The following is a 25832-nucleotide window of genomic DNA, read 5'->3' on the forward strand; positions in this document are numbered from 1 at the left end:
AATAAAATGTGGTGAATCAACTTTTAAAGTGACAAAAAGCTGAAAAGATGTCACTTAATCAACATATGAACTGCAATCACTGATGTCTTAGTTAGAAGTGTCTGATGTCCAGTTAGAAATACATATAAATTTACCCTTAATGTTGTTCAAGTTAGATGTTCATCCAACATGGGGCATAATTAAAATTTCTCGACATGTATGACATGCCTGTTGGCACTCTTTGAAGGCATTTTGATCCCAAACTCTGAGCATAAATTGTTTCAGAGTAGCTTATTGATTTATTGTGTTTGAAGTTTTAGATGAAGTATTCTGGTGGGAATGTATTTGGAATAGTGGAAAGCATGATGAATTTTAATTATATTCACTGGTTCTGTGGTTTAAATTGACTAATTCTGCTTTGCTTTTTGTTTTTGTTCTTTTCAGGCGCTTGTCATGGTTTGATGGCTCAGGAATGGGTTTCTGTCTAGAGTATCCCACCATCAGTCTGCATGCCATATCCAGAGATGTCAGTGCTTACCCCCAGGAGCACCTGTATGTCATGGTCAACGGCAAACTTAGTGGTGAGGATAACAGGCACTGAAAACGCTTAGATTCCTCTCTCTGAGTGAAGCCCATCTCAAACAGCTTTTTGTAGAAATAAACTGAATTTGAACTGTAGCATGAAGGACATGAGGGAGAGATGGTTCCTGTTGTTTTCAGTCCTGCACCTTGTTTACAGTCCATCTGCACTGACTTCACATAGAGAACAGCATCATTTGTTCAGTTTGGGCTCATTTTAATACTTTTGGTTTAAGCTTCAGTCATACTAAACAAGCCTCAGATATTTCTGTGATTATCAAGACGCAGCAGTGCAGCTCTTTGGTGAAAATATTTGGTTTCCACTGTTTGGTGTTGACAACATCGATCAGTTTTCTTCGTATTAATGAAAGGTGCTCCATGTGCAGCACAGAGGTTGATACTCGCCATTTCTGCCTGCCTGAGTTTTGTTATAGACATGACTGATACGTTTTCATATTTACTCCTCACAGATGAAAATGAGGCAGAAATGGCAGAGAAAACAGCTGATGATGAAGACGACGATGCCAGCGACAGTGATGATGATGATGATAATGAGGGAGTGATCACGGAGATTCGATTCGTGCCCAGTGACAAGGCGTCATGTAAGTCATCACATTCAGAGTAAAAACGACATAAGTGCACTGGTAGAGCGTTGAGGAGACATAATAAATTAGGTTAAATTGATTGTTTTGTGTAAACCTTTTTTATTTATTCGACCTGCAGTGGAAACCATGTTCTCAGCAATGTGTGAGTGTCAGGCGTTGCACCCCGACCCGGAGGACGAAGACTCTGACAATGACTTTGAAGGAGAGGAGTATGATGTGGAGGAAGCCGGTGAGGAAAATCATCTGTATGGATGGTCATATAAAAACTAGATACAAGTTTTATTGTTGAAATGAAATAACTTCAGCAGAGACTTGATAATGCAGAGCACCTGTTAAAACTTCTGTTTGTCTCTGGTTGCTTCTGATCAGGATTTTTCTGTGATGAAACTTGACTTTAATTTTGGGTTTCTGGAGGACTCTTTCATCCTCTCAGCAACTGGAACTAAATTTGTCATTTGCAAGATTTATTTCCTTTCTTTGATCCTTTTCTATTTGTTTAATTTCTTGTCTGTCTGCTGCTATTATAATCTATAAGCAGATTTGTTGCTTGTTTTTTACTTGCATTAAAAAGGAGGAGGAGTATAGTGATAGAATTTGTAAACATGGTGCTTTGTATGTTGGAGCAGAGAGCGTGATGTGTCTACTCATGATGGAAAACTATTTAATTACCTTGTTTTTCGTAAAAAATTTCACCTAGGAAAAAAAACTGTTGAAATTTGTGGCTGTTTCTAGAAAAAGTATATGTCTACTTTAACGAAAAGAGCCAACTGATGAGGTCCAATGGGATGTAAAAACTGCAGGTTTTCAGTTGGTTATGTAACATCAGGATCTATGTACTGAATGAAGAGTTGACCGTCTCTATTCTTCTGTTTTTCCTGCTTTTCATGGCCTGGTTTTCTGGTTTTCTGTTGCAGAGGCAGGTAGGAAATCTAGAATTTATTCCACCTAGACATTTTCTCCTCATAATGTACATTCAAGTCATCAGAAGTTGCTTATAATGCATTAAATTAAATGATTTGACGTTGGTTTTCTTTGTGTATTTTAAAAAACATTAGTTTATTAGAAACATGTATTAAATGTTAAAATACTCATAGATGTTACAAAATATGGACCTGTGCTGATGTGTGTGTGTGTGATCCCTTCAGAGCATGGCCATGCCGACATCCCAACCTTCTACACTTGTGACGAGGGTCTGTCAGCGCTCACGCAGGAGGGCCAGGCCACGCTGGAGAGGCTGGAGGGCATGTTAGCTCAGTCTGTCTCTCAGCAATACCACATGGCCGGCGTGAGAACGGAAGAAACCAAGGATGATTTTGAAGGTCTGACTTGCACTCTTATCATTTTCTCCTTTTACAGTGTAATTGTTGTTATTTTCAAGTAGTATCATTAGGAAGGAAAAGACAGGTGATGGAAACAGGATGATGATCTGCTGATGTCAGAGTCTTACAGCTGATATGAAGCAGATCAGGATCCTGACAACAATGTTCCTGGTTCAAATCTCCACATAAAAGGCCTTTCTGTGTGGAGAGTTGCATATTCTATCCATGCTTGTGTGGGTTCTCCACAGGTATTCCAGAATCCACTTCCCACCCAAAAACCTGCATGTGATGTTAAATTGTTATTCTTATGATAACTGTGAGTGTGTATGATTGTTTGAACTTATGGTCTCTTTGCTGACCTGTAACGGACTGGTGACCAGTTCAGGTCACTGTTCATAGTGTTCTCGGCCTCACCTGATGACAGGTGATATATGATCCATTGTTTCACACTGTTTGACTCTGATCAGTAGGTATAAAAAATGAATGGATGAGATGAACCAGTTCACATCTAACAGGATGGATAATGTTTAAAAAATAACTTGTTGAAAGGGCCAAAACAAGGACCAGGTATTTACAGAAATACCTTGCCAGGATTTTATTTTACACTTAAAACTCTGCAGCTTTAAGTAAAGTTGGAACCATTTGTCAAAAGAAAATGCCCAGTTTGCTTTTGGAGATGAACCACTGGTAGTCAGTGAAAATTAATACAAATGATAGATTTAGAAACTCTGATTTTAGAGCTAAAATGAAATTCCAACCTTTAGCTCTTTTATTTGAGTGGTTTGACAAACAATTTTCTTCAGTGTTCAAGTTGAAGTAGATTTTTTTTGTTTCTCTTATTTTACTGCATATTAAAAGCTAATTTCTGTTTATTTTAAAATTAAATTGTCTTTATTTTATAATAACATTTACTGTAGTGCATACCTTGTCATGGAGAAAGAATTTAGACAAATGCATTTTTTTGACAGTTTTGCAGGAATATGTGACCTTTAGTCACATTTCTAGAAGAAAATTACTTCAGATAAGAGGGAAACAGCCATATATAGTTGTTTAATTTGATGTTGGAGGATAAAATTAACTGTATCAAGAATATTTGTGGATAATACACCCCCAGTTCTAATTATGTGTATGGTCTGATTGGTAATTTGTTTACAGATGGTATGGAGGTGGATGCTGCTGCAGTAGAGGCCGGTCAGTTTGAGGATGCAGACGTTGAGCACTAGTAAGCATCAATGTGTCGCCCACCATTTTCTAAAGCCCCGACATGTTTATGACGTCTGAAATTCACTTATTTGTCTTTTATTTCACAAACATGAAGTAGTGCTAACAAGGTCGTGCGTTGCTCACTTTAAAGTTCTCTGTAGGTTTTATTGATAATACATAAATATATTATACATAAAAAAATGAGTCTGGATATGTATATGTGAGTTTTCAAATGCACGTTGTACTTTTCTTTTCTTTTTCTTTGAAGAAATCCACAGTTTGACAAATACAAGAAAGCAGGAACATAATAAACATGATGAAACGCCAAACAAGCTTTCTTTTAGTCTTCATCATGCATGTTATCTGTCTCTTCCTGTAGATGGCGAGCATCTCTGCAGTCAGTCAAAGTCAGCGTTGCATCACGGGACCTGAGGAAGGACAGCAACACTGATGCCTCTGAGCTCTTATACATTCTCTACCCACGTAAAAAAGTTTTGTTCTCCTTGGTAAAACTCTTTTTGCTATGAGTTTAAAGTCATGTCAGTGGTCGTTGCAGCTGCGTACATCTGCTCATGTGTCGTGATGAAGCACACTGATTGCAGCATGTTGTTGCTGTTTTAACAAGCTGATATTAACAAACTGTGCATATGTGCAATGCAGCCAAGTGAGCTACTGTTGGTTGTTGACATGCAGCCCCTCATGCCTAGATCCACTTTCTGATACTTTGTTTCTGTTTTGTACCTTGAGACCAATTTATTAAGATTTTTCTGTAAAGGAGACTTGATGTATTTGTAAGAAATAGTCAATAAATAAGTTTTTGTATCTGGTTTAGCTTGATTTATTATAATTCAGTGACTTCGGTCTTCTCGTTTGCACACAAATGACAATTAGAAATAATTATTCTGCAGAGAGATTCTTCTAAAATGTTTTTTACACATCTGTGAAACAAATGGGAGAAAAAGAGGCTGAAGTCCTTTTTCCAGCAAACATGAAGTAAAATATTGTGTGAAGACTCCTGAACTGTGCTTTAATGGGAGATAGTAACATTTATCATGGTGTGTGTACACTGCCCTCCGCTAGACTCTTACCATGCATATGGGCTTTAGCATAATATCTAATATTCCAGTGATTATTTTTGCATTATTTATGAATAATTTGTGCATTAGTTGAAATAAGTGCTAATTGCTGGGGTAGGCTCCAGCTTCCCCGTGTCCCTAACTGGAATGTAAATGAGTTTATATTAGAGGCTTGCATATACAATAGAACAGTGTATTATAACTAACTACTTATTTGAGGGATTTGACATTAACAGAAAAAGCATCTTTGTGCATTTTACCACCTCTGTGAAATCTACAAAACTGAAAATCAACTTTGTGCTTTTTCATAAATCATGCAAAAATTCTTTAGTAAGCTGTCCTAAAAAGGTTTTTAGATCATTTTAAGTGCAGTGTGAATTTGCAGTGTCTGAGTCTGGAGGTAAAAGGATGAGGCTGCATTTAGCTTCTTGTAAATGTGCTTCTGATGTGACATTGTGGCTCATAATGGCTCACTGTCACACTAAAAGGAAAAAAAAGCAGTTTGAATCCTTTTAAAAGTGCGTATTTTAGTTCACTTCTTCCTGTTTCTCAGCAGGTTTACAGTCTGTTGTGGTTCAGGCTGAATGAAGTACGATGGCCTCCAGCTCTCATGTCATCTTCTTGCTCTGTAGTGGCAGATAGAGAGACGGAGGTTTCTTCGACAACACAGGTGCAAGTCTGTCAAACAGCAGCACTGAGCTCATCATACCTGGAACAAGAAGGATGCAGAAGAAGGACTGAAGCAGAATTTTCTATTTTTTCTTTCAGGAACCTATTTTTTACATATTCTGAGTCTTGGACAATATGTTGCTTGTTCCATTTAATATGTTTCTATTATTTCAGGTCAGTCTTTCACCTGCTGGTATCAGGTGTCCTTAGTGTGGGACATGAGGTCACTTCACAAATATATAATGTTATAAGCCATTGGAAAGCTGACATTTGGATCTGAATGTATATGGTTCCAGGCCTAACTTATTTCAGACCAGTTGCCAATGCAGTTTATTTTTGAGGCCATACTGTTCTCCTGTAAGTGATTATTCTGCAACAAGAACGACCCTGTTGTATCAGCAGGGGTCCAGTAAAACACTTAGTCCACAACAAGTCCATCCATACAAGTTGCAGGCTTTTAAAGGAGATTTCACCATCTAATCATGATACATTTGATGGCTTTTGTCAGGAGTATATGTTGTAAATATAGTTTGGTTCTGCCTTTCAAACAATGTGGTAACAGAGCCACTAGGACATTTCTTTAATAGCTTTAAGCACATCTTTCCAGATTTTCCCAGTTTGGAGGCATCACCGGAATATCTATCTGGTTGCCAATGGCTATTTGAGTATGTTGAATTAAATCTAGTCACAATTTCAGGGGTCTGAAAGAACCTCCTGGTTACCTTCCACCTAAACTCCCTCCACTTATTTCTGGTAAAACACATTTCTTCCCTCATATCCTGTGATATATTTATGTTAATTACTAAATGTTTAGTAACAGGATCATTTTTTTCTCCCAGGTTTTAGTTTTAACTTTTAACAACTGGCATAAACTCAACCACTTTGACCCATTTTTTATGTTTAGTCAGACTTGTCTTAGTTGAAGGAAACTAAAGAAATGTGTATTTGGCAGCTTAAATTTCTCCCGTAACTGTGAAGAAGCTCTCATGGAGCTGATGACGCCACACTGAGCCTCTATTCTGGTACAGATATGTCTAATATCAAATGTGTGCTTCAAAAGACAAACAATATCAAATTGAACAGCCTTGGCAGAAATAACCTGACTGCAAAACTATATCATTTACTGAATCTATATTTCACAGTATTGTCCAAATATAAGTTGTTCTGATTGAATGACACCTAATGGGGGATTGAGTTATATTGTTTGGACACTTTTCCTTCATACTGCTGGGAAATTGTGTCCTCACGCTGTTGATCTGAGAGAGCGTGAACACACGCCATGCAACAACAGACAGTTCTGAAAGGACCTGATTGGATGTCTGAACTGCAGTTTCATCTGAATCTGCATCTAACACACATATAAACTTTATATTTTCACAGCTTCAACCACCAACAGAGTAAATGTGTTTGTGTGCACAAAACAACTGACTCATGAGAATTCAGCATTTAAGCAGCTTATCAGATTTGTGTTGACACTTTCAACATATGCGTCCGTCTGACAAAAGCTGCATCATACAGCTAGATTTTTCTTTATCTGTGCTAGTTAAACGGAAAAATTGCAATAAATTTATTTCCATTAGTCTTACCCAGCAGAGGACCCAGCCAGTAAACTAAGCAGTAGTCCAGGAAGGAGTGTCCACTGCAGGGGAACTGTGTGGAGAAGGCCAGCGCTGGGTTAAACACTGCTCCGGTCACACTGCCACCTAAAAACACACACACACACATTTTTACACTTTCATTGCTGAGCATCAGCAGGTTAGTCAGTCTGTGCACACCAGGAAGCTGCTGACAATCATCTGAACAAGAAGAAATGACACCAGTATGCTGTTTGTAACCAGTCAGGCTCCACTTGGATGTGACTTTATTGGTTATGATGTAAATTTATGTCAGATTCATAAATATGGTTTTATCTTTATTCTGGTTGTAATTTGCATCAGTTTTCTGCAAACCACAAATATGACTGATGGACACACAGAAGGCTACGATTAAATAGTCCCTAAGTTTACAACTACTACTACTCGCGTGACTTTAGACAATAACACGCAGCGTTGGAGAAGAAAATGAACATTGACAGCAGCTCAGATGACCTGGTATCAATAAAAAGTTTGTCATACCTGCATAAACCACTGTTGTGATGGCAGCGGCTACTGCGTGCACGCGGTATTTCTCCTCCACTGACTGTGTGTGCGTAATGATAGTCTGGACCAGAAATGCGCACGCGAGCTCCACGGCCGCGGCCTTGGGCAGAGAGGCACGAATGGGGCTGATGCACTGAAAACCGAGCAACTTATGTCGCACGTGCAGCGCCGACATCCCAATACCCCACACCATGGGAACGGCTGCTCGTGCAGCCGTGGCTGCAACAAACTGGCACGCGATCCGCCGCAGTGCGCACGCACCTGAGAACCTCGCGTGGTACGCGTGCTCGAGCGTGCCAGAGGGGTTCCCAATGGCACCTCTGAAGGTGAGTCCGTGCACCACGGATGCCAGATACGTCAAGGTGAGTGCAAGTTGGGGTTCGATCCCGCCTACTTCGGAAAGCAGCTTCAGCTCGTGCGTGCAGCAACAGAGCTGGAAGGTGGACACGAGCTCCATCGCGTACACAGACAGCCCGGTGTTCGCGAGGGCCCGAATCAACAACCTGCGGGTCACATCGCTCAGCAGGAAGACGACTGCCAGCACCGACAGAGACACCGCCACGTCCGCACTCATCGCGGTGGGTCTCTGCGGGGAGGGCGCGTGCGTTTGGCTTCTGCGTGGGTGTGCACGCACTCTTTTCTCTCAGGATAGAGCTTCCCGATTCAAGCCGATGGGAAGCCCGGCTGTGCCGGGGTGGTGCTGCTGCTGTGTCCCGGAGGATGTGGCATGCAGCCGGGAACAAATGAGCTGCAGTCCCGGTGACTCACATGGTGCGGAAGTGGGAACGGAACAGTCCATCTCTTCCTCATACCGCAGTTTCCTCCTCCTCCTCCTCCTCCTCCTCCTGATGGGAGCCTATTGCTTCTCGTCTACTCTTTCACATCGTTCTTTTCCCTCTCTTCCTCATCCCTGCGCATCTTTATGTTATCCTCTTTTTTTTTTTTTTAAGGAAACAGGACACGCACCCCTTTAAATTACACTATCAACTTTTCTCCCTTAATACTTTGAAAATGTTCAGCATGAATCATTCACACTGAACATTCATTAAATCTTTAAAGAGAAACAAAAATAGATTCAGATTCATGGGGAAAGGGAGAATTGGAGACTCCTCTGAAGCTCTTAGTGTTTATTAAAGAAAGAAGACTTTTTATTTCACAGAACAGTGAAAAACACACAAACAGAAGTGTCTTTAGTCCGAGAGTCTCTGGTAAAACATCATTTGGCCTCCTCGGAAGGTTTACCATGACTCTGTACAATGACTGTTTTAAAACCCCAATTATAATAATATATTTTTGTCTATTCTTTCATTTTCCCCCCAGTAATAAATAATGCAACATCATTTCATTTTGGGATTAAACAAATATGTTAAATTCAGTATCAGATAAACTTTTTCTAACCTCCCAGTTTTACTCTTGATCTTATTAAAATTTTTATGCAAGCATTTGTCAGTTTGTACTTTGGATAGTTTTATTTATATATTTCCTCTTTCAGTATTTTGGTTGAAATGTCTCTATTAATATACATCTATAATAAAACATTAGCATATGGTGAAGTTTTGAGTTCATTTTGATGAAGAAATTAAGTCTGTTAGTTCTTGTTCTCCACAGTTTTAATTATTGATTTATGCTCCCAATAAAAAATGATCAAGTACAAAGACTGTGTAAATTTAGGGCATTGGAGTCAAATTAATGGAGCGATCTCATCTTTGTGTTTTACTCCCCAAAAAGTTAAATGGGTGACTTGGTAACCCCCGCCCACTTCCAACAGGAAGTGCTTTTTTTCCCCCCACATTTAGCGGTCTATCTCCTCTGGAATAAACCTCAAGAACTTGAAACTGCTTCCCAACATGTTAAACCTTTTCAGGTTGCTACAATAAAAAACTCAAGTTGCTACGCCAAACGTAACCATGGCGAATGATGCTCCAACGCCATGAAACAGGAAGTAGGTGTAACCAAGCCATAAAACCTTTGATCTCAACCAAATTTATCAAGGTCTACTAAAGTCATAGTCAACCGTAGTCAACTGAGCCACGTAGAAAAATGCTGAAAAAGTCCCAATGTGTTTGAATGGCTCCCATTAGAAAACTTCAATCGATTAGCCCCGCCCACTCGATTGATTGACATACATGAAATTTGGCATACATGTGCTCCATGTGAAGACCTACAAAAAATCCTCTTGGACCGATTGGCTATTTTAATCAGAACGTTGGCCATTTTGAAAAACGTGACAGTTTTGGGGTCATTTTGGTCTTATTCTTTGTCACACATTTTAACAAACTCGTCCGAGGGCTTTTATCCAACTGACACCAAAATTGCTCAAGATGCTCAGGAGGCATGTGTGATTGAAAGTTGTGCTAATCGTTCACAGAATCCAAGGCGTGTAGGAGGGGCGGGGCCTCAAAGTTTGAGGTCTTGCCATCAACAACCAATTCATGTAACAGCCACATAAATAAACAAATCTTCACCAAAATTGATACATATGATGCCAATTGCATGTTCAACATAACTGCATGCCAACAAGTTGTTTACAAATTAGCCCCGCCCATCAGCAACAGGAAGGGTCCCATTTTAAGGGCAAGGTCGCTGTTTATCTCTGATAAACAACACCAAATATAACCTAAACAGATTTTGGGTCAGTCTAGTGCAATGCTGACCACAAACACGTGTGTATATGACATCACCACCATGGCCCCGCCCCATGGAGACAGGAAGTCCCTTTTTTTTAAAGACTAAATGAGCTGTTGTGCAGTCTATCTGCAGGTGCCGTAAGTGCGAGGGCCTTAATCGCCGCTTGCGGCTTTCTAGTTGATATTGTATCCATACAGCACTGCTGCATTGTTCTTTTTTTTTTAGCTGATTCCACAGAGTTGAGGGAGCTCATCACCACTAGATGCCGCAGTGTCATTATTGTTCACTTCAGTTTTTTCTTTTCATTGATCATTGAGAGAAAGAAAGAAAGAAAGAAAGAGTTGCTCAAACATTATATTGTGCAGCTCTAATGCAAAGTAAGTTTACCATTTGTATTAAATATCAGTCAGTTGAACCTCCCAAACTATCGAGAGCTTTTTAAATGCAAATTTTAAGAATATATCCCTTGGATTTTACACAAAAGTTGAAATATTTATTTTTAATTTTTCAGACATTTTATTTGAGTTATGTGGCAGATTACGGATTTTTCTGCATTTTAAACTCTGGCAGAAAAATAACATCAAAGTATCGCACGACATTTCCCCCAGCTGATACTGCAGAGTCTCATCAGAGTTCCTTTTAATCTCCAGCTTGGTGCTCCCAGTGTCCATCACATTCTCTGCTGCTTCTGTGTGGAAACCAGGCTATTTCATGCAGCCTTGAAGGTTTTTCATCTGAGTAACAGAACTGTTTCTGTGTTTCTCCAGTGTCCCTTATGTTCAAGATGGACTCATTCATCTGGATTCAGACTGGCCTCCTTCACATGACCCAACTTCAGCCGGTATCCACTGTAGAACAGAAACCTTAGACATCCGCCCGGCCTGCATCTTCTACACCTCCTGCTGAGGACAACCAGTGGCCCCTCCATCACTACCATTATGTGCAAGTCTCATCTCTCCAGGCAAACTCCTGAACAGTTCATGTCCAGATCAGCCGATCATTCTCAACTTTAATCCAATTTCTTTGAGAGATTAAAGACTGGATGATTTACCAGTTTGTTGCCTTCATGGACCCATCCTGTTTGTCTTAATAAATTGTTAAATAAACCCTCCTTTTACTTGAGAGTCCACTGTGTTTATATATTCATCTGGTTGTGACAGTATGAGTAGTTGTTAATCTGCTGCAGTTTTGCAGCCAAAATAAATCGTTGGTTTTAATGTTCGAGACCAGTATAGATAATGAAACAAACATTTCTGACTTCAGCTGGAATTAAATGAGCTGATCATCACATGAAGAATCTGCAGGATGTTCACTTAACTTTAAACATAATGTTTATTTGTTTACGAAGCACAATACAAGTTTATTGTAAATAATACTCATTCTGCATCGTACAGTTTCATCAGTGCTTTGAGAGTTTAGCAACAAAATCCAAAAGATTTCTATCTATCTATCTATCTATCTATCTATCTATCTATCTCTAGATTTTTATTATTTTTATCAATTTTTTTGTCCAACGAACTAAAAGTTGGATTTAACGTTGAAGTGTCGCGCGATGAAACGCGCGTGGTCAGGTGTTCCCTCTCCTTCCTCTGACAGGAGGACCGAGCTGCGGACAACACTCTCTAGTGAGTACATTTGGAGTAAAAACAATAATGCAAGTGATATCTTATAAATATAAACAGTTAATTTCGATACAAATAGAATGGTTCTGACGTTTTATATCCTGTAAAGTTAAATTTGTGCTGCAGACGGATAATTACGCTGCTAGCATGCTGGGATTCTTGCTACAATATTCAGTTTAGAAGTAAACTGAGGTGTTTTCACTCCAGGAAATGTTGTCAGGTTGTCTCAGAAATATTGTATGCTTTGTAAGTGTTATTTCAGCAGTGTTATATCCTCTGGCTTCTATTAGAAGTATTCATCAGATGTAGAAGTGGAGTAATGGAGGTGCGCTGGCTCCGACGTTAGACTTACGTCTTTAGTGTTCCTGTCGTCTGTGGCACTCATAATACATTTATTTCTACTTATCTAAAGAACAAACTATATAGAAAAAGTTATGTATGTTATTATTCCTCTTTTAAATGTTAATGACTTGTAATGATTGACAATTGGGTGGACCGTCTGCTCTAACCAGAAACAGTATGGCGCTTGCGCAGTTCGCCATTAGAGACCGCTGCAGCCGCGTTTATTGTAGGTTGCGAGTGTTGGAACATTACTTTTACATTTTCACAACTTACTTTCACTTATTGGAGTCCAAGAGAAACCATGATTTAAGTATTTATCAAGGTGACACATCTTTAAACCATAGCTTTAAACGAATATGAGAATAAAATGTGTTTTTTCTCCTTTGCCTGTAATTGGACGAAAGCGTGTCACGTGTCCAGGAAGTAAGGCGAAGCAGTTTGTTGTCTCGCAGTGAATTTAAGTTTGTGTCGCAGAATAAGCTCATGGTTTTAAGAACTAGATTGTCCATCGGTAGTGGAGTTATTCTGGGTTTAGCTGTCTGGCTTGTTTATTTATTTCCCCCGTAAACCATGAGTCAGAAAGGTGTTGCGGAGAAAGACTCCTGTGCCTCTGTCAGTAATGTGTTATCGCTTCTCGGCCTTTTGGCTAAGATCAAGTGTAGTATCTGTTCTTATCAGTTTAATATCTGATACGTCCCCTACCCGGGGACCATATATTAAATTGATTTTTGGAACAGGGAGATGGAATAGGGGCTTGCTCCGTCCACTCCACGCATCGACCTGGTATTGCAGTACTTCCAGGAACGGTGCACCCCCTCCTTTCCACTGTAGAAAATAAAGTAATATAGATTAAATAAAACATTTATTTAGTATAAAGTGAAAACTTGAAATAGAGTGGTCTTCTTTATGGTTAATTTACTAAGTGTAGGACGTGACAATTTCTATCAAGTATCTTTCCTTTGTAATATTTTCTCTAAATGTAAAAGTCATGTTTGTAAATTCCCCTATAATGTCCTTCTGCAGTCAGTGAAAGACTCCTTAATAGAAAAAACCAAAAAAAGGGAGTAATTTAAATTAGACTTGCTCCGTCAACTCCACGCATCGAGCTGTTATTGCAAGAACGGTGCACCCCCTCCATTTATCTGTTAAACATCAACAACGTGCTGGAGAAAAAAACCTAACTATAAAAAGTGAAGACGTCTATTTATAAACTTTGTTTCATTTATAAAGTTTAGGAAGTGACATTCTGTTCAGTCTCTTTCCTTGATCATACTTCCTCTAAATGTAAAAGGCATGTCTGTAGATTCTCTTATGTCCTTCTCCAGTCAGTGAAAGACTCTTAAACAGATGAAACCAAATAAGAAGTGAGTAGCTAAGATTATTATTGTGTTCTGTATAAAATGATGTATGTAGATTATTGTTCTGTTATTGACATTATTGACTCATCTCCGAGGTAAAACATTTCTATCACTGTCATACTAGGCCTGGCTTTTGGACATGAAAACAGATCACACTCCTAACAAACGCCAAAAAAGTTTACCCTAAACACGCAATTAAGAAATGCAAGTTAATACTTTAGCCATTGTTTCCAAACAAAATTATTATATTTTTGAAGAAACAAATTATCATGACATTACTTGCAGTTGGATGTAAAAATATAGTATTGGTATAGGTATTATTTCACAGCTTTTTTTCTTTTTCTTACAAGTAAATGGATGTGTATGACAGTTCTGCAGACATGGTCATAATGAGTAAAGGATTCATCCATCAGCCCTGCAATGGACTGGCGAGCTGTCCAGGGTGTACCCTGCCTTTCGCCCAAAGACTGCTGGGATAGGTTCAAGCTTCCCCGCGACCTTTAATCAGACTAAGCATTTAGGATAAGGAACGAATGAATGAATGAATGAATGAGTGAAAGAATGAGTCATCAATCAGAAATGAAATTTTCCTTGTTAAAACTTTTGCTAGTGTTGGACCTCAGTGAAACGTTGTCATAAAATGCAAGATTTCATTTAAAGACAATTTAAGGAGGACTGAATATGTAAAAAAAAAAAACAGGTGTTGACTCCTTTAAAGCTCTTTGCAGATCAAAGAAACATGTTTGACTTTTCATCATCATCAGTTTCATGTTTGCTGGCTGCCTGTTTTTGTGAAAATAAAGATGTTGGATGTACAGTTATGTCATGTCTTGTGTGTGTTTGTAGAAATAGATGGACGGCCAAAACTTTGTTTCACTGGTCAAGCACAGGAAATGAGAAGCAGATTTTTTTTAAGATTCAATCACATAAATGCAGTTTTCACACATTACAGCATCCCTGCAGGACTAAATCTACTTTGGCCTGAACGCATGTTTACTAAACTTCAGATTCATTTAGCACAGACTGATACAAACTGAAAATAAATGTTACACATGCATATATTTGCAGTCTGTATTTATTGTATGTGGGAATGAACACTTTTTTAGTTTAATTTACATTTGTAATGTGTAAGCTGGCTGCCACACTTTGACAATTAAACATTATTATGTGAAAGTTTTTGTATTTTTAACAATAAAAAAGATTATCTTCATCTTTATCTTCATCTTCAGCCGCAGGTTTCGGGGGCAGCAGCCTAAGCAGGGGAGCCCAGACTTCCCTCTCCCCAGCCACATTTACCAACTCTGCGGGGGGATCCCGAGGCGTTCCCAGGCCAGCCGAGAGATATAATCCCTCCTGTGTGTCCTGGGTCTTCCCCGGGGTCTCCTCCCAGAGGGACGTGCCTGGAACACCTCACCAGGAAGGTCCAGGAGGCATCCTGACCAGATGCCCGAGCCACCTCAACTGGTTCCTCTCGATGCGGAGGAGCAGCAGCTCTACTCTGATCTCCTCCTGGATGACTGAGCTCCTCACCCTATCTCTAAGGGAGAGCCCGGCCACCCTGTGGAGGAAACTCATTTCAGCTGCCTGTATACAAGATCTCGTTCTTTCGGTCACGACCCACAGCTCATGACCATAGGTGAGGGTAGGAACGTAGATCGACTGGTAAATCGAGAGCTTCGCCTTCTGGCTCAGCTCCTTCTTCACCACGACAGACCGGTGCAGAGTCTGCATCGCTGCAGATGCCGCACCGATCCGTCTGTCGATCTCGCGCTCCATCCTTCCCTCACTCGTGAACAAGACCCAAAGATATTTAAACTCCTCCACTTGAGGCAGGACCTGACTCCCGACCTGGAGAGGGCAATCCACCCTATTCCGGCTTAGGACCATGGTCCCGATTTGGAGGTGCTGATTCTCATCCCAGCCGCTTCACACTCGGGCCGTGAATTGCTCAAGCGAGAGCTGGAGATCACGACCAGATGAAGCCAACAGGACCAGGTCATCTGCAAAAAGCAGGGACCCAATCCTGAGGCCATCAAGTCGGATCCCCTCAACACCTCGGCTGCGCCTAGAAATTCTGTCCATATAAGTTATGAACAGAATCGGTGATAAAGGGCAGCCTTGGCGGAGTCCAACCCTCACCGGAAACAAATCCGACTTACTACCGGCAATGAAGACCAAGCTCTGACACCTGTCGTACAGGGACCAGACAGCTCGTACAAGGGGGTCCGGTACCCCATACTCCCGGAGTACCCCCCACAGGAGTCCCCGGGGGACACGGTGGAATGCTTTCTCAAGGTCCACAAAGCCCATGTAGACTCCCATGCCCCCTCCAGGACCCCAAAGAGGGTATAGAGCTGGTCCACTGTTCCGCGACCAGGACGAAAACCACACTGCTCCTCCTCAATCCGGGATTCGACTCTCCGGCGGACCCTCCTCTCCAGGACCCCTGAATAGACCTTACCAGGGAGGCTGAGGAGTGTGATTCCCCTGTAATTGGAACACACCCTCCGGTCCCCCTTCTTAAAAAGGGGGACCACCACCCCAGTCTGCTCCCCCGAGGGGGCAGCACCACTGGATAAAAAATATTGTTTGGTTCCTGGGAGGGGTTAAAATGTTGCAATTTTGACAAAAGGATCTCTCTTTTGCCTTCAGGACCGATAATTAAAACTTCAGTTTTGTCCTGGTTGAGCTGTAAAAAGTTTGCTGCCATCCATGACTTTATATCTGAAATACAATTTAAAAGAATATTAAGTGGCTCCAAGTCATCAGGGGACACGGCAATGTAAAGCTGTGTATCATCGGCATAGCTGTGAAAATCAACGCCGAATCAACATATACAGGTTAAAAAGTAACGGGCCTAAAATTGATCCTTGGGGAACCCCACATTTTATTTCATAGGTTCGTGAGGAGCATGTATCCGTACTTAAAAAAAATTGTCGATCCGAGAGGTAGGAATGAAACCACTTAAGAGCAATCCCTGAGAGGCCCACCAGATTTCTGAGCCTGTTCAATAAAATCTGATGATCTACTGTATCGAATGCGGCACTCAGATCCAGTAGAACAAGAACAGAAAGTTTCTGTGAGTCCAAGTTAGATCTAAGGTCACTAACAATCTTTAAGAGGGCCGTCTCTGTACTGTGGTTAGTCCTAAAACCAGATTGATATTTTTCTGAAATGTTGCGTTTATTCAAAAACTTGTGTAATTGAGTAAAAACAACTTTTTCTATTATTTTACTTAAAAACGGTAAGTTGGATACAGGTCGGTAATTATCAACCATGTTTGGATCTAAGCCTATCTTCTTCAGAAGGGGCCTTACCACCGCCGTTTTAAAAGCAGAAGGGAAGACACCCATCTGAAGGGAGTAGTTTACTATGTCTAAAAGCTCACACTCAAAGAAACCCTAAAAAGTTTTTAAAAGCGATGTGGGAATCGGGTCTAAAAGGCAGGTTGTTGGATTTAGCTGGGAGAAAACTCGACCAAGCATCTGTGCATCAACCAGAACAAAACTCTCCAGTGTTTCCTCAGATAAAAACAATGCTTCAGATTGATTAAGATCAACATTATGCTGAGATAAAAGATTGGATCTAATAGCATTTCCTCAGATAAAAACAATGCTTCAGATTGATTAAGATCAACATTATGCTGAGATAAAAGATTGGATCTAATAGCATTTCCTCAGATAAAAACAATGCTTCAGATCGATTAAAATCAACATTATGCTGAGATAAAAGATTGGATCTAATAGCATTGATCTTACTTCTGAAGTGGTCTGCAAAGTCCTCACATGCAGAGGCTGATGGCTGCATGGAGGACTTGATGCTATCTGTGTTCATTAAAATATCAATGGTTTTAAAAAGAAATTTGTGATTATTTTTGTTATCTGTGATGAGGTTTGAAAAATAGAGTTTTCTTTCCAGTTTGATTTTGTTATTATAAATTTTAAGTTGTTCCTTTAAAATATCCTGATGAATTGTTAGTTTTGTTTTCCTCCATTTCCTCTCTGCTCTCCTGCAGCTTCTCTTTAACTCTTTTATTTCCTCATTTCTCCATGGTGTTCTGAATTTAGTTTTTAATATTTTTGTTTTAACTGGAGCTGCTGAGTTAATTGCCGACTTTAATTTGTTGTTAAAATGGTCAATGATAAAATCACATGATGCAGGAAAAATCTGAGCTGGAGTTCCAGATAAAATATTAATAAAATTTTCAGCCACTTCAGAAGTAGTATATCGCCTCCTCACAGTCCTCACTGAAGCGTCCTGTTTTATAGAGCTGGTGATGTTAAAAAACACACAGCAGTGGTCTTTTAGGTTTGAGAAATAAGACTGTTTTTTCCTCCGCTTGGTATGCATCAAAATAACTCCAATCTTTGAATCCACTTTGAAAATAGTTTCAGTTAATACTAGAGGTCTTATTGATCAGACAAAATGTCAGACAATTTTCTCATTTCTTCATAATAATGGAGGGGATGTCTTTCTTTTGCAAGAATGTCATCTGCGCTATCAGGATAGTTATAAAAGGTTGCAAAAAAGATGGGTGTATGGTCAATCTATATGGTCAGGGGACAATGAAAACAGGGCATCAGGAGTTGCCATTCTTATAAATAATGCATCCTTGGTGATACAAAAGGTCCAGAGGATTGAGGAAGGGAGACTGTTGATGATGGATGTGGAATATCAGGAAACAAAGTTTAGAGTGATGAACGTGTATTGTCCAACTGATTTACAAGAATGTATTTCTTTACTACAATCTCTCCAACCCCATGTGTGTTGTGGGAGAGAGGTCATTATTGGTGGTGATTTTAATTGTATTCTTGAAGAATCAGACAGAAGGTCTTTCAGAAGTTCTCACGCAAAATTAGATGCAAGCTCTCGTCTATTGAAAATCATCGTAGACAATAATCATCTCAAAGATGTCTTTAAAACATTACACCCTGTCAGTCCAGGCTATACTTGGACCAATGGTCATGTTCTGTCACGCATTGATTATCTTTTTGTATCAGGTTCCCTTTCACCAGTATTTTGTGATAATACCCCTGTTCCTTTTTCAGACCACAGCCAGTTAACAGCCAAATTAACATTTCAGAAATCATCTGTAGGTATATCAGGCCCTTGGAAACTGAATACAAGTTTGTTGACAGATGAACACATAAAAAATAAGTTCAGAACTAAATTACAACAATAGATTACTTTAATACCTATTTATGACACAGTTGGAGAATGGTGGGAAAGTTTAAAACAGAAGTCAAAGTTATTTTTTATCAAGGAAGGTCAAATAATGGCAAGAAGGAGAAGACAATGGCTAGACAGACAGCAAGCAAAGTTGCAAAGATATAACATTTTACAACAAGGTTTTCCTGTCGCAGAAGATGTACATCTAAAAACAAAAATGATGCTGACATTAAATTAAATTAGTAAAGGAGTATTAATACGAAGTAAAGAACGACATTATGAAGAAAACGAAAAATGTACAACTTATTTTTTCAGGAAATTGTGCAAGAAAAAGAATGTCATGCAAACTCTTAACATTGATGGCAAGGAAGAAGTTGATCAACAAAACATTTTGAGGAAAGTTTTTAACTATTACTCTCAACTGTATACAGAAAAAACTCTGAATCTGCAAGTAATGGAATCACTGCTCAGTAACACACAAAAACTAGATGAGGAAAGCAGTCGACTATTGGAATCAGACTTGACAATACATGATTTGACAAAAGCAATGCAGAGCATGGAAAACCATAAAACACCTGGCCTTGATGGACTCCCAAAAGAATTCTATTTCACCTTTTGGGACCTTTTGAGGGATCCTTTATTACAGGTTTATAAAGAGTCATTTGCAAGAGGTTGTCTTCCAACTTCAACCTGTACAGGTTTAATTTCCTTACTGTTCAAGAAAGGCAACAAGAGTGACTTAAAAAATTGGAGGCCGCTGACCCTCTTAGGAGTTGATAACAAAATCTTATCCAAGGCTTTGTTCTTTCGGCTACAACCTGTCCTACAAAAAATAGTGGGTTTGGAACAGACCTGTGCTGTACCAGGTCGTAAGATAACAGACAGTTTGGCATTAATTCGTGACTCTTTCCTTTACGCAAAGGAAAGAAGGCTGCCTTTATGTATTCTGGGTTTAGATCTGGAGAAGGCTTATGATAGCGTAAGTCATAAATATATTTCGGGACTGCTTGGCAAGCTAGGACTGGGGGATAAATTTAAACAATGGATCGGGATTTTGTACAAAGGGTGCAAAAGTAAAGTTATAGTAAATGGTAGGCTAACACCATCATTGGAAGTTAGAGCGGGCGTCCGACAAGGTTGCCCCCTCTCTCCGATTCGTTTCATTTTGGCTATGGAACCGTTAGTTGATGCATTAAGACGAGAAAAAGAAATTAAGGGTTTAACCGTTCCAGGGGGTGGTGGGATTGAGGCAAAATTAAGTATTTATATGGATGATTTGACCCTTTTGTTAACAGACAATCGATCAATCAGGAAAGCCCTTTTGGTATGTGAACAATTTGCTGTTGCGTCAGGTGCAAAAGTTAATAAAGTAAAAAGCCAATTATTTTATTATAACTGGAGAGAGACTAGAGAGATGTGGGGCATGCCAGAAAAGACAGGAACAATCAAGATATTGGAAATCCATTTTGGTGAGGACATGATAGGAAAAAATTGGACCGCTAAAGTACTGGGAAAACTCCTTCAGTGGCGAGAAAGAGAGTTGACTTTTTTTTGGCAAAGTTCTTGTGGTAAAAGCAGAAGTGGTGGCATCACTGGCCCACTTAGCAACAACATTTCCCCCACCATATAATATCATTCTGACTTTACGGAAAATGATCTTCCAATTTATCTGGGGTGGTCGGCATGAAAGATTAAAAAGAGAGATCATGTATCGTCCAGAAGGGAAGGGAGGGAGGGCCGTCCCGGAGATTCAGGCAAAATTGAAAGCAATGTTTGTTACCCCAATTCTCAAAACTTGCTTATCAGGAGAAGTACAAAATACCTGGGGTTTTTTTTGCTTGGTTTTGGGTAGGACATAAAGTCCTGAGTGAACGGGGTAAAAGAATCCCTTTGTGTACACCTTTTTCAGAACAGTGTCCGGAAGTTTATAAAACGGTTATTTCGAGCTTGCAGTATGGACTTTCATCAATGATGGCCGAAGTTATCACTCGGCCTAAGGTGGAGGAGAAGATAGGGGGGTCTCCAAGACTCACACCATTAGGAAAACTATATGAGGAAAAATGTGAAAAAGCATGGAGCAACATAAACTGTAAGGTTTTGACAAATATCCATAAGGACCTTGCATGGAATGTAGCACATCAGTGCCTTCCAACTCGTGCCTTCCTAAAAAGTAGAGGCCTCACAAGAAGTCCTCTGTGCCCAAGACCTTTCTGTGGAGAGGATGAAACGACGCCCCACTTGATATGGATGTGTCCATTGGCCAAAAAAGTCTGGGACCGAATGTCGACATATATTCAGAAATTACACAGTAGTCAAATGACTCTTGAGAAAGAAATGTACGGTCATTTGGAAGACAACAGCACCAAAAGAATTACTCGTTGGTGGGTTGCCATAAATTGCATAAAAGACGGTTTGTGGAATGCAAGAAATGTTCTTGTTTATAAAAAATATTGCATGCCTGAAGAAACTGTGGTCAAAGCTATAAAATATGGCATAAAAGAGTACGCAGCGAGAGATAAGAGTTGTAAATCAAAGGACGAAAGTGAAAAGGAATGGAAATTGTAAGGGACGTTATTTTGGAAAGTTAAAGAAAATAATTTTTTTGAGAAGGAATTTTTGTCTCGTATTACTGTTTTTCCTTGTAAAAAAATGTTTCTTTTGAAGCATTAGTGCTGTTTGTTTTTTCTTTTGTGATTTTTAAACTCATTTCTGTTTCTTAAATGATTTAAGAATTGTCTTGTAAGTAAGATGAGAAAGTGTTCCTTACTTCTATTGTACCATTATATGTACGGTTATTCTTAACTGAATCGACCAATAAAAACTTTGAAAAAATTGGTTCTCCCAAGGCGAGGCTCAGTCATTGCACTTGGACTGTTCTGACCTTTGTGAATTCCCCAAGTGTGGGAATCTCAACTGCATAATTTTTTATAGTGGGGGACTGCGTGCGCACTCTCCCCTGATGAACTGTTGAATGGAAAATATCTGGATGTCTTAGACAATGGCCCCATTCATAAAACATGACCTTGTCACAGTAATGACGGTGACACTGTCATTGTCCTTTGGGGGAGGCGGTTCCTCATCCTGATAGTAGTCTGTACATTTTGTGATCATAAATAATAAGAAACATAGTTAGACCCTTCAGTTTACTGTAAATCTATAAAACTCTGACCAATCAAAACATTTGGGCCGAACTGAACATGTTCATTTCTTATATTTCCTAAGTTTCTTCTCCCGGCTCCCCTCCTCCCCCTCCCGCAGCGCATACCTCATCGCCACACATAAGGAGAAAAACCAGAGGGGTGGGAGCCAAGACAGGAGGCCACTTTCACATCTTGCCAGCTCCCCAACATTACCAACCCAAGGCTTTAACTTTTAATCTGAATTGTAAATAATACGCACTACTCCTCTTAATGCTGTCTGACATTTTGATTAAATCTCATTTTATTAAATGTCTAATGAAGGCTATTCTATTCTACAGTCATTTAGCGGATGCTTTTATCCAAAGCGACTTACATACATGCTAATACCACGACAGGCACATCGGGGGGCAACTTAGGGTTCAGTGTCTTGCCCAAGGACACTTTGGCACATAGTCAGGGGAAGCCTGGAATCGAACTCCCAACTTCCCAGTTACAAGCCGAAGACTAGCTTGGTTTGTCCCAGACATCATTCACCTAGTTCATACTTGATATACATATACATTTAAAACAATGATTTACAAAGCAAAAAGCATCAGAAAAACTCATGATAACCAGTAGGACAGAGTGCATAGGGTGATTAAATGTATGCATAAGACCAAATAGTCATCATAAAATTATCCCTTGAACAGAATAGCAGGCATTGAATAGAGCAGGGGATCCTAAACATTTTCTGCACAATAATAATGTCAAGTTCCACCATCCCACTAACACATGAAGCCCCACATATGCGAAGAATTGCCCTCCAAAACAGTCTTGTTTGGCAGAGAAATAGTCCTTAGTTTATTGGCTGCTACTTACAATTAAAACCTTATCACTAGATGAGGAAGTAATTACTCTGCTGTACTGACATGTAAGTTGTCCTCCAATAATACTTTCCAGGACAGATGGACAGAAACTTGTGGAAAACCTGAATTATTCTCATCTGATTGAACTTTAGTTTAAATACCATGCGCTCCATGTGTGTCACAGTCCCGCACTGTTGTCTTTGGGTTTTTCATCCCCTGAGTGTCGTGAGGAGTGCTGAGAGGTGTGGACCCAAACGGAGAGCAGCCAGAGCCGGAGATGCAGAATTAAACAGGTTTTTATTTGTAAATGCAGGAACACAGGAGACCTGGGACACAGAGGGCAAACTAAACACAATGAACCTGCACAGGAAAACAGAAAACTAAGGGTATGAACACACAGGGACAAAACAAGACACAGGTGAGGTGAATGAACTAATGAGACCAGATGAATCTAATGAACATGAACAAAGGCTAAACAAGAAACAAGGAAGGACCAGGACACACATCATGACACTGAGTCTAGGTTGGGAAGGGCAGACTGGGTGTTGGGAAGGGCAGACTGGGTGATCATCCTGGGATGAAGTCTGGGTTTGAGCTGTCCAGGCGCCCCAGCTGATACTGCAGAGTCTCATCAGAGTTCCTTTTAATCTCCAGCTTGGTGCTCCCAGTGTCCATCACATTCTCTGCTGCTTCTGTGTGGAAACCAGGCTATTTCATGCAGCCTCTGGTTGAAGGTTTTTCATCTGAGTAACAGGACTGTTTCTGTGTTTATCCAGTGTCCCTCGTGTTCAAGACGGACTCATTCATCTGGATTCAGACTGGCCTCCTTCACATGACCCAACTTCAGCCGGTATCCACTGTAGAACAGAAACCTTAGACATCCGCCCGGCCTGCACCTTCTACACCTCCTGTTGAGGACAACCAGTGGCCCCTCCATCACTACCATTATATGCAAGTCTCATCTCTCCAGGCAAACTCCTGAACAGTTCATGTCCAGATCAATCAAAACAACTGGATGATTTACCAGTTTGTTGCCTTCATGGACCCATCCTGTTTGTCTTAATAAATTGTTAAATAAACCCTCCTTTTACTTGAGAGTCCACTGTGTTTATATATTCATCTGGTTGTGACAGTATGAGTAGTTGTTAATCTGCTGCAGAGTTTTGCAGCCAAAATAAATAGTTGGTTTTAATGTTCGAGATTAGTATAGATAATGAAACAAACATTTCTGACTTCAGCTGGAATTAAATGAGCTGATCATCACATGAAGAATCTGCAGGATGTTCACTTAACTCTAAACATAATGTTTATTTGTTTACAAAGCACAATACAAGTTTAATGTAAATAATAGTCATTCTGCATCGTACAGTTTCATCAGTGCTTTGAGAGTTTAGCAAGAAAATCCAAAATATTTTAAATCTCTGAATTTCTGCAGCATGAATGAATCTTGGCAGCCATTGGAGGAGGAAATAACATCTCCTGTAAGAATCAGGTTTTATTCATGTAGGATGCATTTATTACATCAAGTAACACCAAGGTTGAGACAAAGAGCTGAAGGATGCATTTTATTTGTTTTGGCTGCTCAGTCTTTCATCTTCTGAGATGGAGTCTGAGGCATTTGATGTTCATAACAACAAGGACGACAATGTTATCCATCGTGTTACGCGCAGCATCATGGACATCTAACATAGAGTCCATTTCCTGCTGCAGAAGAGCTGGAGGTGATTGGTGAAGGTTTGTTCACCTGGCTGATAATGCCACAAAGGTTATTGAATAAAATCTATCAATATAAAGAATGTTTGTTTTATAAACTAAAAGGCAACTCGACATAAAAGGCATTCATATATTTACAGGGTAAAATGTCATGATTCAAGTCTTTTTACCTTCTTAACTCAAATGCATTCTTTCTAAATTATAATTCACTTTCACAGATCCCACTCCGTTGAGTTAAAAGGTTTTATTGACTAAAAATCAACAAATCCTCACACAAAACACCACAAGAGAACCAAATAGAGATGTTTAACTTGGTAAGGTGTAGAAAAACAAGGGGAAATGCTCCTCAGAACAGATTGATGTAAATCCAGAATTAATGTCCCCCCCACCCTTTTTCTATCTTTGTTCCCGAATATTTTTTCTATGTTCCAGTAAACTATTCGTTCTGTGTTTTAAATGCATGTAGGAGTGATGTGTTGCTGCAGGGGCTGCAGACGACAACTAATTGAAAGCATGAAGTCTCCATACTAGGGCACGATGCTGCCTGGGAGAAACCAACCATTGTGGGTAAACGTTAAGGGGGACATTAGTGCATCTATGTAATTTTTATTCGTTAACAGATGAGATACATTCGTTTTATATTCCAACACAACAAAAAGCAAAAGGAGATTGTTGCTACTAGCTTCTTTCATCCTGGTATAAAGCAGCAGCATTAATCACTTTAATGTCTACAGGGTAAAAACTAAAACCCATACAGATGTTTTATTACGTATCAAAGGTACTTTATGTTGGTTTTATTGTGCAGTTTCACATTTTTGTCCAACGAACTAAAAGTTGGATTTAACGTTGAAGTGTCGCGCGATGAAACGCGCGTGGTCAGGTGTTCCCTCTCCTTCCTCTGACAGGAGGACCGAGCTGCGGACAACACTCTCTAGTGAGTACATTTGGAGTAAAAACAATAATGCAAGTGATATTCTATAAATTTAAACAGTTAATTTCGATACAAATAGAATGGTTCTGGCTTTTTATATCCTGTAAAGTTAAATTTGTGCTGCAGACGGATAATTACGCTGCTAGTATGCTGGGATTCTTGCTACAATATTCAGTTTAGAAGTAAACTGAGGTGTTTTCACTCCAGGAAATGTTGTCAGGTTGTCTCAGAAATATTGTATGCTTTGTAAGTGTTATTTCAGCAGTGTTATATCATCTGGCTTCTATTAGAAGTATTCATCAGATGTAGAAGTGGAGTAATGGAGGTGCGCTGGCTCCGACGTTAGACTTACGTCTTTAGTGTTCCTGTCGTCTGTGGCACTCATAATACATTTATTTCTACTTATCTAAAGAACAAACTATATAGAAAAAGTTATGTATGTTATTATTCCTCTTTTAAATGTTAATGACTTGTAATGATTGACAATTGGGTGGACCGTCTGCTCTAACCAGAAAC

The 25832-nt window shown here is 39.7% G+C and overlaps 2 protein-coding genes across 2 annotated transcripts in view; one reads left to right on the forward strand and one right to left on the reverse strand.

Annotated features, from left to right (window-relative positions):
- clns1a (chloride channel, nucleotide-sensitive, 1A) overlaps positions 1-3705 on the forward strand; it is a gene marked incomplete at its 3' end in the record, with an annotated part of 4641 nt that extends 936 nt beyond the window's left edge. The window contains exons 2-6 of the mRNA XM_079246143.1: positions 424-560; positions 1029-1160; positions 1282-1392; positions 2309-2482; positions 3638-3705. Of these exons, the coding sequence (XP_079102269.1) occupies positions 424-560; positions 1029-1160; positions 1282-1392; positions 2309-2482; positions 3638-3705 (622 nt within the window). The remainder of the gene's footprint in view (positions 1-423; positions 561-1028; positions 1161-1281; positions 1393-2308; positions 2483-3637) is intronic.
- A 1664-nt stretch (positions 3706-5369) lies between these two features.
- aqp11 (aquaporin 11) lies at positions 5370-8142 on the reverse strand (the record flags this gene model as incomplete). Its single annotated transcript, XM_079246071.1, has 3 exons — positions 5370-5470; positions 7017-7133; positions 7545-8142. The coding sequence occupies 3 exons, from the start codon at positions 8140-8142 to the stop codon at positions 5370-5372; spliced, it is 816 nt and encodes a 271-aa protein (XP_079102197.1).
- Between the last annotated feature and the right edge of the window lie 17690 nt (positions 8143-25832).

Source organism: Telmatherina bonti (genome assembly GCF_933228915.1).
Source record: "Telmatherina bonti genome assembly, chromosome: 9".
Lineage (NCBI taxonomy): Eukaryota > Metazoa > Chordata > Actinopteri > Atheriniformes > Telmatherinidae > Telmatherina > Telmatherina bonti.